Source organism: Rutilus rutilus (genome assembly GCF_951802725.1).
Source record: "Rutilus rutilus genome assembly, chromosome: 15".
Lineage (NCBI taxonomy): Eukaryota > Metazoa > Chordata > Actinopteri > Cypriniformes > Leuciscidae > Rutilus > Rutilus rutilus.
The window spans coordinates 33,836,784-33,852,249 of NC_140220.1; the positions used below are offsets into that span (position 1 = coordinate 33,836,784).

Consider the following 15,466-nt stretch of genomic DNA (forward strand, 5'->3'; position numbering starts at 1 on the left):
CCAATAGAAACTTAAAATCAGGGGTTTCAACTAAAAATACAAATTGTGTAAAAACAAGTAGGCTAATACTGCAACGCGCACGCGTAGAACACGTACACTGTTACTTAAAAACGGCGCACAGGTTTTTCGTATTTCAGAGCTACGACAGCAAGCGGCGAGGCGTTATTAACACGCCACAATAAATGTCTATGTCGTGCTAAGAGTGAAAATATATTAATCTTTTATCCTACCAACAACAATCGCAGTACTGTAAAATAAAACGCGTTTTTTAAAAATACCCACCGAATTTTTACATAATCAACTTAGGCGGGCAAAGTCTCAATAAAAATAATACGAACACCGGGGGACTTTTATTTTGAAAACAATAGCTATCGTGGCAGACAGTGCGCGTGGTTGCTGGCTTCCCTCTCCCGCATATGTGTCTAGTCCTACAGTGAAGCGACTGACTGGTACGGCGGCAAGGCGGCAGAAAAAATCGGGGATTAGTGCCGCTGCGAAATGGCTGGACAGCAGTTTCAGTACGACGACAGTGGCAACACTTTTTTCTATTTCCTCACGTCCTTTGTGGGACTAATAGTCATCCCAGCCACCTATTACCTCTGGCCCCGGGATCAGAATGCGGGTAAGGCCCCATATGCTAATGCACCACCAGCTAACCAGTTGCCTGTCGCTTGCTGATCACCAGATTGCCTTCTCTGCGAGGAATATTAGTTGACTTTGCTGTATTTAATAAAACGAAAGCCGAGAGTAAACCCGTTAATGTCACCAAGGGCTCGCCAGAATGTTAATGTGTGGCATTAGCAGCTGACCCTTATTCAAATCAACTAGACTAGGTGGGATATTTCCAGTAACGAATCCTAATACAGATACAAATAAGGCTTTTCAGGTTTCTATTTGAGCTTTGCTCCCATCACACACACCAGCTACATGCGTTAAATACAGCGGTCCTCCGTTCAATAGGCTTGTTTTCGTATGTCCTCATTTGTTTACGTTGGCAAACACATTTTGATCATATAATATAATGCAGTGATTTAAAAAATATAAATATTTTTTCCGTCTGCATGGCATTCAGTGCCACTCCCACTAATTTGTAAGCATGTGTTATGAAACGTTTTTTTGTAAATTGTGCTCTTTCAGGAACTGCATGTTTATAACAGATAGACATGCTATTAAGTCAAGTCAAACTTGATCAAATTCACAGCAATAAATCCAGCCTCAATGGCATGCAGTTTCTGCAGGATACATTGAAGAAAGCACACAAATAAACTGACAGGTAAAAGGTACAAATTTATAATTAAAATGATAAAAAACACATTTGTAAACACATTTATGTTTAAGAGTTTAAACAGCTGTATAAACAGTGCAAGTGTTCAGCTGTGCAAACAAGAATGAAGTGTGTAACACAAGCAACATTCACGAAAAGCTATAGTTTCTTGGTTTTTTCAGCTTAATTTGTGTGTGTGTGTGCGACTGCGTATAAAACCCTCTGTCTAGATATTATTAACAATGGTTTGATTTCACAAAAATCATTGTCTTGTTCATTTCTGTTATATAACATTAACATTTTTGTACATTTTCAGGCAGCTTTTGTAATATGGCTCTCAATGTAAGAGGGTCACATTCAGATAAAAATATCAAATGCCATGCCGAGTTTGCAAAACCCCACTAACTAAAAAGCACCATAGTACTGCCATGCTTTTTGGTCCATGCTAAGACTAATATTGTTTCTTGCACGTGTACTGTAAATACTGTGATATATGAATATGGCAAGCTTTCAGTACAATGAAATACTTCAACGTACCACAGCATTATTATCTGAAGCTAAGCTATCAGTGCTGCTTTGGTATGGGCTTATGTTTGTTTGCATGGTGAGTGAGAATTAGATTTCATTGCACTATTGTTTTTTTTTTCTCATTCTTGTCTGTTACTTAAATTAATTCACAGAGCAATTGCGGTTGAAGAGTTTACGAAGAGTCCATGGGAGATGTCTGTGGTATCGTCTTCGGCTTATGAAATCACAGCAGAGCGTTGTTCCAACACTTAAGTAAGTGATTGTTTCTGTGAAAATGGTGCGTTTCAGGGGAATTCATCTCGTTTGGCTTGATTTGCTGTCTTTTGCATTTAGTTTTTAACATGCATAGATATTGCAGACCAGTATATGTTTGTATATAGTGTGCACTGGGGAACATTTGCATTTGAATGAATGCATAGCGCTTTCATATGTACTACTGTACACCTAAAGCGCTTTACAATCACGTCAGGGGATCTCTCCTCAATTTGTACAACAGCATCTGTTTACGATGATGCACTTTTTTTATTTAAATTTGCCCTTTATGCATGTTAAGCATATTAAAGGATATAAAAAACATATATTGTTTAATATTAGGGGTGTAACGATACCCTAATTTCACAATTCGATACATATCACGATACTGAACTCACGATACGATATTATTGCGATACTCCAAGACATAATAAAAGGTTAAGAAAAAATTTACTGTTGATTAAATGCCAAATTTGATATAACATTGTGGGTGTAAATGAATAGGCTTGGACAATGGTGACACCAGAATAAATATATGTATGATCAGGAGGACACACTAATATTCCCCCATTATTATACATTATATTCAACATATTATATTGTCGTTTAATGTAGTACTGACTCTGAAAACTTCCACGATACATATTGTTGCATTTTTGTATTGCGATACATTGTGACACGATATATTGTTACACCCCTATTTAATATATTAACATATGATGTATTAGGTGCTTGGTATTCTGAAAACATTATATTTTATTATGATTCACCAGTAGGACAGCAGTTATTTCATGATTTTGTAAGTTTTTGTTTATTGATATCACACTATTTGATTTGACTTCTGAATTTTCATAAAGCGATCTAGATCTGTTTGATTTGAATGGGCCGATTCAAATGCACTAAATTGCTGTGACGACTCGGCAATGCAGCAGCACTGTGGGCAAAACTTATGAAGTTATTAATTCTTCAGCAAAATAATGGCCTCAGACACTTTTCAAAGCTCTGCACCAACTATTTAAAGCACAAAGCTTGGATCAGATCAGATGCATGGAGTGTTCAGACAATCCTGTCTTTCATGGTTTAAATCTGCTCTTTTGGCTATTTAGTCACCATTACATATACAGCAGCTACTGTCTATTTAATCATAGCTGCCAACTTTTGAGTTTTGCTTGGAGTGAGATTGAGGAGGAGGAGGAGGGGGTGTAAAAATAATAATTGTCAAAACATTTTAGTAACTAAACTGAATTTTATTAGGTTTAGTGACAACATGGGACAATTTCTGGTAAGCTACTTTTTTTAATTATAGCTTGAAACAAATTTCAGGATTTCAATTCAGTTCAGTTCTTGTGATTTGATTTAATTTAATATTGACTAATTTGGATAAATATTAGGTACACAAGATAGGCGTTAGTTTTTCTCAAGAAAAAAAAAATCTCACCTAATGTAAAGTATTTAAGGTTAAAAATAACTAAAATGAAATATAATGTGTTTTTTTTATTATAATAAGAACTTTATTTAATGATATAAGTAAAAATATAATAAATATGTAATATAGTACACATAAAATACTCTCTATAGCTCTTTTTTTCTAGCCAACATGCCTATATTATGGTCATTAAATGGCTTTCCTGAGGTAAATGTTATGTGACATAATTGTTCTCCAGCTGTTTTATTGACCCCTTTCCGCGGTTGAAAAACACTGATTGATTGATTGATATTATCTATGATGAATATACATTTCGGTAAGTTGTACTGTATCTTTTAACATTGTTAATTCGTGTTTATTTACTATTAGCTAGTAGAGATGATCGGGTCACGTGCCACTAGGGATCTGTCACGTCACATTTACAAACGCCAAATTTCGTTTGAATTTCGTAATAAAATTGACAGCATCTGAGAGCTGAGATTTTTTTTATATCATAACTAACCTGCTCTGTCTAGTCTGTCGGGTCTCCATGTCCTCTTTGCTTCGCGACTTTTCTGTGCGTGAGAAAATGGATGTGTGGCGTGTGAAAAGTGTCAATTGCGTGAGTCTCTCGGTGAATGCGTGAGAGTTGGCAGCTCTGATTTAATTGTAAATTGTTGTCACAAACTAAAATCCACTTTTTTTGTTGTTGTTCTGTCATTTTAGAAAAGCAGCCCTGTTGTTTGGGTGGGCAGTATTTCTTTTCCTGGCCTATAAGGTGTCTAAATTAGATCGAGAGTACCAGGAGTATAACCCCTATGAGGTCCTCAACTTGGACGCGGTAAGGACGACATTCTTGCTTTCTCTCTTGTCAATCTTGTTCTTTGTCATTTTAATCTCCAAACTACTACTTCTCAAGATTAATAGATCCGTTATGTTCCTCTTTAGGGGGCATCTGTTGCTGAGATTAAGAAGCAGTACAGAGTTCTGTCTCTAAAACACCATCCTGATAAAGGTGGAGATGAGGCCATGTTCATGAAGCTGGCTAAAGCTTACTCAGCGTAAGACTGCTGCCGACACCCGTACAATTCATAGTTGCCTTTTAAATTTAATGTCATGTTATTTATGGCTGTGGCAACTCATTTTTCTGTGCGAGTCAATCTTGGTATTGCAGTGTGTTGTTTTAGCTAGCACAATACAATTCATAAAAAAGCTATTCATAATAATGTGTGCCAGAATTAAATGCTTAATCTTCTTGAAATACCCACGCTGCACCTTTCTTTTTTTTACATATTTTTATTGAAAAACATGGAGCATAACAAGAACATTTCCAAAAAACAAAACATTTTCTATATATTTTAACTATCTTCCCACACATACCCTCACCCTCACCATCCAAAAAATCAGTTACACAGGTATAGAAGTTATTATACAAAGGCTAAGACAGACATGTCCACATATTTTCAAATACATAAGCACATCATATATACGCATATCAATCAGTGGAGTGGGAGGTATCTAATATTGCCTCTATCGATATTTGGTTATTTTCCAGAAAATGTATAAAAAGATCCCATATTTTATGGTAATCTTTATAGTTTGCCCTTTATACTGTAGGTTATTCTTTCCAGTGCAATACAGTGTGACAGATCTTTTAACCAATGATCAATGGATGGACCTTCTATGTTCTTCCAGTAAAATGCTACTAAACGTCTTGCAAGAACTAGACAAATCGCAAATCGCAATTGTCAATATGGCACTGTATGTAATAATCAGTTTTTTAAATGGTTTTCCATGCTGGTTTTCTCACAGTTTGACAAACGAGGAATCACGGAAAAACTGGGAGACATATGGCAACCCTGATGGCCCAAGAGGTGATGACTTCTTTAACTTGTTAACTTGATTGATTATTTAGCGTTCCCTAAACTGAAAATCTTTTTTATCTCGGTTTCATTTCACTCTTGATCAGTGACGAGTTTTGGAATCGCTCTTCCTGCGTGGATTGTTGACCAGAAAAACTCCATGCTGGTAAGTTCACACACTATTTGTTTTTTGTTAAGTTTTAACCACATTTTAAGAGTCAACTAAAAATGATATAAATCCCCCAAGAGTGCAATAACTGGCAAAACCTGTTTGCGTGTGCCTCTCACAGGTGCTGCTGGTCTACGGGTTGGCTTTTATGGTCATCCTTCCTGTGGTTGTGGTAAGCTAGTCTTCTAGTGGCGATCCATAACTTAGACATTTAGATTTAATAGAAAACATGTACACTACTGTTCAAAAGTTAGAATGTGTTTGAAAGAAGTCTCTTATGTTCACCAGGACTGCTTGTGTTTGATCAAAAATAATTGATATTGTGAAATATTATTACAATTTTTTAGAATAACTATTTTAATATATTTTAAAATTGTTTTTATTCCTGTGATGACAAAGCTGAATTACCCCAGTCTTCAGTGTCACATGATCTTTCAGAAATCATTCTAATATCTAATTCAGTGCTCAAGAATTTATTTATTTATTAATTATCAATGTTGAAAACGATGTTTAAATTACTTAACTGTTGCTTTTGATCAATTTAATGTATCTTTGCCGAATAAAAGATATGAATTCATAAAAATAAAAATAACCTTTTAAACAGTAGTGTACCTTGTTGGGTCGTTTTGTACAGGCATTTTAGAAACTGTAGTATAGAAACCCTTTAATTGATTTCCATTGATTAATTGATTGGCAAACCAAAACTGTAACCACTTCTAATTATTGTTGTTGTTCTGAGTGTGAGAGTGAGTGTGTGAGAGTGGGTGTGTGAGAGTGGGTGTGTGAGAGTGGGTGTGTGAGAGTGAGTGTGTGAGAGTGAGTGTGTGAGAGTGAGTGTGTGAGAGTGAGTGTGTGAGAGTGAGTGTGTGAGAGTGAGTGTGTGAGAGTGAGTGTGTGAGAGTGAGTGTGTGAGAGTGAGTGTGTGAGAGTGAGTGTGTGAGAGTGAGTGTGTGAGAGTGAGTGTGTGAGAGTGAGTGTGTGAGAGTGAGTGTGTGTGTGTGTGAGTGAGTGTGTGAGAGTGAGTGTGTGAGAGTGAGTGTGTGAGAGTGAGTGTGTGAGAGTGAGTGTGTGAGAGTGAGAGTGTGAGTGTGTGAGAGTGAGTGTGTGAGAGTGTGAGTGTGTGAGTGTGTGAGTGTGTGAGTGTGTGAGTGTGTGAGTGTGTGAGTGTGTGAGTGTGAGTGTGTGAGAGTGAGAGTGAGTGTGTGAGAGTGAGTGTGTGAGAGTGAGTGTGTGAGAGTGAGTGTGTGAGAGTGAGTGTGTGAGAGTGAGTGTGTGAGAGTGAGTGTGTGAGTGTGTGAGTGTGTGAGTGTGTGAGTGTGTGAGTGTGTGAGTGTGTGAGTGATTGAAGAAATGTGAATGTTTTTTATTTGTATGTATCTGTTTTATATTCTACTTAGAAATGCCCAACCAGGGACAGGAGTTGAAAATTAGCATTAGCTATTAACTCTATATGCTGTGCATCAGTTACAGGCTTTATATTGTAACTATGTTTGACTGTATGCTCCCTGTTAAATAAATAAATAAACAATTTTCTAATAATCTGTATATTAATGTGTGCATTTGTGTTTAGGGCACATGGTGGTACCGTTCCATTCGCTACAGTGGTGATCAGATCCTAATCAACACAACTCAGCTTTTTATGCACTTTATGTACAAAACACCTAATATGAACATGAAACGTAAGTGCAACACCTAGACGGACGTGAAGTCACCATTCAGAAAGCTACTTTATGACTTCCTTTCGTGAATTCCTCTGGCTGAGTCTCTCTCTGTTTGACAGGATTGGTGATGGTGTTGACGGCAGCGTTTGAGTTTGATCCTCGTAGTAACAAAGAGGCCATCATAAGACCAACAGACAACATAGAAGTTCCCCAGGTAAAACGTTCAAACATTTATATGCAATGTTTTGTGCCGAAGATTTAAGAGCGTTCTTGGATAATGATTACAATTTAATATTGTAAATAATATAATGCTGGGTGTTTGTTCCTTTATGCAGTTGATTCGGGAGCTGGGGAACATTAATGTTAAGAAGAAGGAGCCTCCGTTCTGCTATCCCTACAGCCTGAAGGCTCGAGTCTTATTACTTACACACCTTGCCAGGATGGATGTTTCTGAGAACATAGAGGAGGGTACGCGTTCACACACACCTCTCTAGTGTCAACATTTATTCCTGTGAGATAATACCACAACAACTACCTGTCTAATACAATTCATTACATTTATGCATTTGGCAGACGGTTTTATCCAAAAGAATTCAAGCTATACATTGCAAGTATGTGTGCTCCTTGAGAATCAAACCCAAACTTGTCGTTGCTAATGCCACGCTCTGCTAGTTGAGCTAACTGAACTGTGTTCATGTTGAATTATCATTGCAGATCATTTAGGGTTATTAATGTGAATTAATTGGTGGTTTTGTATCTTCTGCAGATCAAAGGTTTGTGGTGAAGAAGGGCCCGGCTTTACTGCAGGAAATGATCAATGTTGGCTGTCAACTCACTATGATGGCAACCAGTAGAGGAGGTAACTTCAAAACAATATGTTCAAATACTGAGAAGGACTAAGGCTTAATTTTAATATACATATATACACATACACTACAGTTCAAAAGTTTGGTTGAATTTTTGATTTGAAAGAAATTAATACTTTTATTCAAGAATGCATATATATATATATATAAATCAATCATCCTATTTCAATTAAATGTTGTTGTTTTGAACTTTCTATTCATCAAAGAGCCTTGAAAGGTTAATGTATCAGCACAACTGTTTTCAACATTGATGATAATAATAAATATTAGAATGATTTCTGAAGGATCATGTGACATTGAAGACTGAAGTAATGGAAAATTCAACTTTGCCATCAAAGGAATAAATTACATTTTAAAATAAAATAAAACAAAATGGTTATTTTAATTTGTAATACTTTTTCACAATATAACAGTTTTTTTTTTTTACTGTATTTTAATCAAATAAATGCAGCCGTGGTGAGCATAAGAGACTTCTTTTAAAAACATGTGACCCTGGATCACAAAACCAGTCACGAGTCGGCGGAGTCGCACGGGTATATTTCTGGCAATAGCCAACAATACATTGTATGGGCCAAAATTATCTATCTTTCTTTTATGCCAAAAATCATTAGGCTATTAAGTAAAGATCATGTTCCATGAAGATATTTTGTATATTTCCTACTGTAAATATATAAAACATTTATTTTTGTGAGTGAATGCAGCATAATCGCCAACATAAATGAACAACTTTAAAGGAGATTTTTTTCAATGTTTTGATATTTTTTATTTTTTTATTTTTTGCACCCTCAGATTCCAGATTTTCAAATATCGTCCTATCATAACAAACCACACATCAATGGAAAGCTTATTTATTCAGCTTGCAGATAATGTCTAAATCCCAATTTCATAAAATTGACCAATGTGACTGGTTTTGTGGTCCAGGGTCACATATGAAGTATCATACATGATTAAAACATGTTTGTGTTTGATTTTCTAGGCCTCCGGGCCCCCAGGCTGACGTCCATAGAGAACTGCATGAAGCTGTCTCAGATGGTGGTTCAAGGCCTGCAGGAGGCCAAGTCTCCTCTCCTGCAGCTGCCCCATTTTGAAGAGGAGCACCTCCGATACTGTATCTCTAAAAAGGTACGTCTTTCTCAAAGGCGTTACAGCACGTCAAGTCAAGTCAAGTATATTTGTATAGCGCTTTTCACAATACATATTGTATCAAAGCAGCTTCACAGTATTAAATTAAAATAATACAACAAGGTTTGATTCTAGTGGAATTTATTGATTGATAAAATTAAATTAAATATCCCCAAAATATCCCCAACTGAGCAAGCCAAAGGCAACAGTGGCAAGGAACCGAAAAACTCCATCAAGTGACTTAATGGTGACCTAAAACTCCATCAGGTGACCTAATGGAGAAAAAAAAACCTTGGGAGAACCCAGGCTCAGTCGGGGGCCAGTTCTCCTCTGGCGTTTATGAACTAGAGACCGGATTTAACTGTAAGATTAAAATATCATATGAATGCCTGGCTGAAGAGATGCGTCTTTAATCTAGTTTTAAACTGGGAGAGCGAGTCTGAGCAACGAACAGTATCAGGAAGGCTATTCCAGAGTTTTGGAGCTAAATGTGAAAATGCTCTCCCTCCTTTGGTGGATCTGGATATCCTAGGTATGACCAAAAGCCTCGAATTTAGTGATCTTAAAGAGCGCGATGGATTGTAGGGCGATAGAAGATCCGTTAAATAGACTGGAGCTAAGCCGTTTAGGGCTTTATAGGTCAGTAGCAATACCTTGTAATTAATACGGGACTTTATAGGTAAAAGGATCTGATAGGGCAATTTTGTTGCTGTGTATAGTATACTATAGTATAACTATAAAAACTGTGGCATTTTATTTGGTAAATCCATGCATACTAATAGTTAGGGCTGTGAGGGAATCTGCTACATCAGTTATAGTTGCACTTTCTAAATTGTGTAGGCTGTTTTTCTTCATAATACAAATGCAAATATAGATAGTATTTATATTTGTATTTGTTTAGATAGCGATACATACCCCCACTTAAACTATTGTTTCTATGCAAAAATTATGGTTTCGAAATATCGTTCCCCCTCTCTTATTCCCAGTATAAGGTGCGGACGTTGCAGGATCTGGTCAGTCTGAAAGACTCTGACAGGAGAAACATGCTGAGATTCCTCGGGGATGAGAAGTATGATGAGGTCATGGGGGTCCTCGCGAGCTTCCCCCATATCAACATGGAAACTAAACTTCAAGGTGTGTTTGTTAGTCAGCGTTTGTACACTCTTACGTTCAATACAAACAATATGTGTGATTTAAAGACTTTAACTCTGTGTATGTTTCCTCACTCTGCAGTGTTGGACGATGAAGATAGCAATAACATCACAGCAGGATCCATCGTCACTGTTACGGTTACTTTGACAAGGAAGAGAATGTCTGTAAGTAGTATATCTCATGGGCCACCATTTCTCATCCAGATGTTTACTTGAAAAGGGGTAGTGCTACTCAACTGTAGTGTTTGATGTGTACACACATTGCAGTTGCAGCAGGCATCCACAAGAGGCCAATGCTGAGCTTGTTTTGTTTTTGTTTTTTTGGTTGAGAATTAATTTCAGCAAGACAATCATATTTTACCAAAAAAAGTCTTTATTATTTGAATTCTTTTCGCACAACAACATTGAAAATGTGTACACTAAATTTTGTATTTGTGTTTAGGAGATGTTCGAGAAAGAAGAGAACGCTCCTTTGCCTACAGAGGAAGCTAATACAGAGGAGGTAGTAATGCTTTTAAGTTACACATTAATCAGACACAAAATTAGAATGATTTAAAAATGCACATTTGCATCTTGCTGTTTTCTCATTATCATGTTTTGAACGTTTTAAAATGATTAATTTGTCATTTGCAGCAAGGCGATGCCAAAAACAAAACAAAAGTTTGGCAAAATAAGAATAAAGGAGCTAAAAAAGCTGCCAAGTCCAAAAAGAAGAAACTGACTAAGAAGAAACCAGTCACCCAACAGCAAGCGAAAGGAGACAAGGCCAAACAGGCCAATGGCAATGTGGCAGGAAATGTAAGGAACCTAGAATTTTGTATATATTCAGTGGTACATTTTTTCTTTTGATAAAAATAACCTTCAATTTTACCGTACAAAAGATTGAGGTCAGTACGTTTTTTTTATTTTTTTATTAAGCAAGGATGCATTAAATTGATGAAAGTGACAGTAAAACATTTATAGTGGTACAAAATATTTCTATTTTGACCAAATGCTGTTCTTTTGAACTTTCCTTTCATCAAAGAATTCTGGAAAACTGATTTTAACATTGATAATAATAAATGCTTCTTGAACACCAAATCAGTAGCCTGGAGATCCAGACCTAAATCTAAAAGATTAATGGTCTGGCGTCGACTAATGAAAATCGGCCAGCTCGAGGGGCGGCACCAAGCGTGCGTTTGAAAATCTCACTGCACGCAATTGGATAACACTACGACCAATCACAACATCACTTAGCTACCAGCGGAGCTAACTGGTAGATTATACTCTTGCTGTATCCGGTCGGCAAAACAGCAAAAACGTCCTTCTTGCAAAGGAAGGATTCGAGCGGCGTCTTCTGTTCCTGTTTTAGATAAAAAGCCAAGTCTAACTCGTTCATTGTAGCGGCTAAAGCCGTTTCAAACAACTGGTGTTCATCCATAGCCATCTTGCAATGTTTACTAATGACTTCGACGTCACAGCGCTGTCGCCATCTCGCCTCTGGCCCGCCTATATCAGATAACCCGATGTGATTGGTGCAGCTCAGATCGAGGGGCATATTTAATGAGCATCATTACTGGACACCAGAGTAACTCGCTGAGCAAATTCAACTTGTGCTCTCGTCGAGAACTCTGGATTACCAGGGTACCAAATCAGCATATTAGAGTGATTTCTGAAGTACCATGTGACGCTGAAGACTATAGAGTAACGTCTGCTTTGTCATTACAGAAATAAATTACATTTTTAAATGTATTAAAATAGAAAACTGCTTTTCTTAATTCCAGTAATATTTCACAATCAAACAAATGCAGCCTTTGTTCAGCATAACAGACTTCTTTAAAACAATTATCTTGCCATCCCCAAACTTGCTAGTGTAGTATACATAATATTCATTCATTTTAGTCAGTTTTACTTTGATGCACATTTTCTGATATTATTGACGGCAACAGCAAATCTTTCATCCCATTGCTTATGTTTTTGTTCACAGGAAGTTGCTGCATCAAAAGAGGAAGAGGACGATCTCTCTGATAAAGGCAGCGAATCCGACGAAGCAGAGGCAAATAAGGACTCGCCCAGCGAGAGAGATGAGGAGAGTGACAAGCAGAGCGACACGGAGTTGGACGAGATTGCCGGAGATGATGAGGAGGTGTGTGTCGAATCGCTTGGATGAGTGACTGCTGATGGTAGTGTTCCATAACCAGCACGTCTTCTTTCTATAGGAATGGGAGGCCCTACAACAGAGCATTCAGCGTCGTGAAAGGGCGCTATTGGAGACCAAGTCTAAGGTCACACACCCTGTCTACAGCCTGTACTTCCCTGAGGAGAAACAGGAGTGGTGGTGGCTCTACATCGCAGATAGGAAGGAACAGACGCTGGTGTCTATGCCCAATCATGTGTGCACACTCAAAGACACCGAGGAGGTGAGGCCACAACCACTTGTTTGTGCTCGATCACACCTTTCTGTTGAGGAAAGTTGAAAGAGGTAAAAGAAAGGCTCATTGTTTTGGCGGTCTTGGAATGTTTAGTATATCCAGTAGGGCTGGGTAAAAAAATATCGATTTCTCGGTTTTTAATCGATTCTCATTTTTACGATCCGATATCGATTCTTAAATCCCAAGAATCGATTAGTCATCCTGTTTTCAGTTGATGAATGAATGGAACATTGTAGCGCGCATCCCATCCAATAAATCACAATAATCTCTGTGCTTTGTTACTATTGATATGAAACAAAGTCTCAGATTTCAAATTACGTCCATTTTCTTACGAAATTCAAAAACATAATTACTGTTTTGGCAGCAGCAGCGACACATGACCTTCTCTTCCGCCTTAATAACACCCGTTACAGCGCGAAATAAACATGAATGAGCATCTGAAAGTGTGTTAAAAGGTAGAGTACAATCCGTATCATGTGACATGGAATCGCTCAATCTTCAACCGTGGAAAGACGTCAGTAAAACGGCTTGTAAACAATGTCATGTAACGTCACATTTACCTCAGAAAAACCATGTGACCATAAACTCGTTAGTCAGCTAGAAAAAGTAATTCTGGAGCATTTTGCTATATATATGCACCATATTACATATTCATAATAATTGTTAATGTTCTTCAATATTTTAATGCATGTTTGAATAAATCTAGCAAGTTTTTATGACAGCCACCATTTAAATGTTTACATTTCATATAACTTTATTATTATAAAAATAAATAAAAGTGTAATTTAAGTTTTTATACAAATCGGTTCATTTTTACCTTCAATATTATAGTAGGCTAATGAAGCTGACTCCCATAGTTTACAGCATTAGTTAAGAGATTTGAAATTTGCCATGTATTGTACCAGATATCCAAAATAATCAATATTGAATCGAATCGAAATCGAATCGAATTGTGAAATTTGTGTCAATACCCAGCCCTAATATCCAGGTTTTCCTTCTTTTTTTCCAAGTCTTTCAATAGGAAAACAAAGGCATTTAGAACTGGAATAATAACAAAAACAAATCACAATATGGTGTACCATTATAATATAGTTAAATGGAAGAATAATAGAATGAGTGAGTGTTTTGCTGTGTGTGTGTGTGAGACTCCTGCGCTGCAGTTTTCCCCATAGCCTGTTGCCAGGCAACCTCCACACTGCAGTCTCTGTCTGGTTGCAGGACAGCCAGATGCCTGTCATAATTCTGTCTGACATACTGAGTGCTTCCTCTCTGTGAGGAGCATGAGAATGCAAGGATGTAAACAAAAGGGTCATAAATCAGCCCATATTTCCCAATTACTCCTCCGTATTAGATTGTGCTGAGTTGTGCGAAGTGACCAACGATTATGTAAACTTCCTGTTTTGCCTCAGGTTGAACTGAAATTCCCCGCTCCATCCAAAACCGGAAACTATCAATATTCTGTGATCCTCAGATCAGATTCATTCATGGGATTAGATCAGGTCAAGCCACTCAAGGTCAGTGTTCTTTGTTCATTCTCTCTTCTTTGGAAATGCTCTTTCTTATTTGTTAAATTATTTTTTTTATTAAATATTTGTTGAAATATTTTATACGCACACTGGGGTCGATTTAAATTTTGTACTGAATTAAGTTCAATTTTTAATGTTTAAAAAAATATTTTTTAAAAGAAGTCTCTTATCCTCATTTGATAAAAAATACAGTAAAACGGTAATATTGCAAAAAATATTATTACAATTGTATTATATTTTAAATGTGATGGCAAAGCTGGATTTTCACCAGCCGTTACTCCAGTTAATCGATTAGCAAATGTATTTACTATAATCTTTGTGGTCCTAATTTTGTTTGGTTTTAGCTGGAGGTTCACGAGGCGAAGGCCATGTTGGATAACCACCCACAGTGGGATATCCCAGAAACTGAGGAAGAGGAGGATGACCCAGAGGACAGTGACGGCATTGAGGAGTCTGAGGAAGACGAAGAAGACAACGACTAAACCAGTCATTTCATGCAGACTTGAGCACAGCTCATACACCCATGTGCCCACTCATGCGTGCACGCGCACACACACACACACACACACACACACACACACACACACCCACACCCACATAGCCCCAGACCGTTGCTGTCTTCTGGGCCGCCACACACCGGAGGCAAACAGGAGACAAGGACGTTGACGCCCCCCTCTTCCTGTTTAAAACCCTCATGAATCACAAATCTGTCTGAACCGTTTATTTTGCCAATCAAAACAAGACTTAAGGAACTGTTGGTTATCTTTCCCCGCGTTCATCCAGTCGTTATCGGTGGGATGTCACAGTGGTTGTGTGTGGGAGATCCAGCTGTGTTTCATGTTCCTCTCCACTTGACGAAAAACATGTCTGACCAACCAATGCGTCGGGAAAAAATAAAAACCAGAGTACCGCTGAAAAATCACACACCTCACGACTGTCATTTTTCAATGTCATGTCCGTTTATGCTTCAAGGGTGTTTTCTACCTTATCATTTTGTAGTTTATTAGATCTCAGATTTCCCAGGTGTTTCCACTTTTCCGAGGCTGTGTGGGAGTGTGTTCTGGAGTGAGCACGAGGACTTGAGCGGAGGAGCCGCGCCGCTGTGGGTTGCATCTCAAAATGTCTCCGTTGTCCTGAAGTGTGGAAAGTAAATACATTTCTAAAATCTCACCTATCTTAACTTCGTCCAGCTTCGCATCACGAGCGCAGGTTGTCTCAGCCTCACAAAAATGACTGCAGACATTCCACA

At 37.7% G+C, this 15,466-nt stretch overlaps 1 protein-coding gene across 1 annotated transcript; it reads left to right on the forward strand.

Annotated features, from left to right (window-relative positions):
* The first annotated feature begins 135 nt into the window (after positions 1–135).
* sec63 (SEC63 homolog, protein translocation regulator) lies at positions 136–15,136 on the forward strand. Its single transcript, XM_084432759.1, has 20 exons — positions 136–622; positions 1,945–2,044; positions 4,176–4,290; positions 4,398–4,510; positions 5,262–5,323; positions 5,419–5,477; positions 5,602–5,652; positions 7,051–7,159; positions 7,261–7,355; positions 7,477–7,609; positions 7,908–8,000; positions 8,984–9,129; positions 10,116–10,263; positions 10,363–10,445; positions 10,723–10,782; positions 10,914–11,078; positions 12,247–12,405; positions 12,479–12,679; positions 14,101–14,205; positions 14,562–15,136. Exons 1-20 carry the CDS (start codon positions 499–501, stop codon positions 14,697–14,699), a joined length of 2,259 nt encoding a protein of 752 aa, XP_084288885.1. The 5' UTR covers positions 136–498; the 3' UTR covers positions 14,700–15,136.
* Positions 15,137–15,466: the final 330 nt, after the last annotated feature.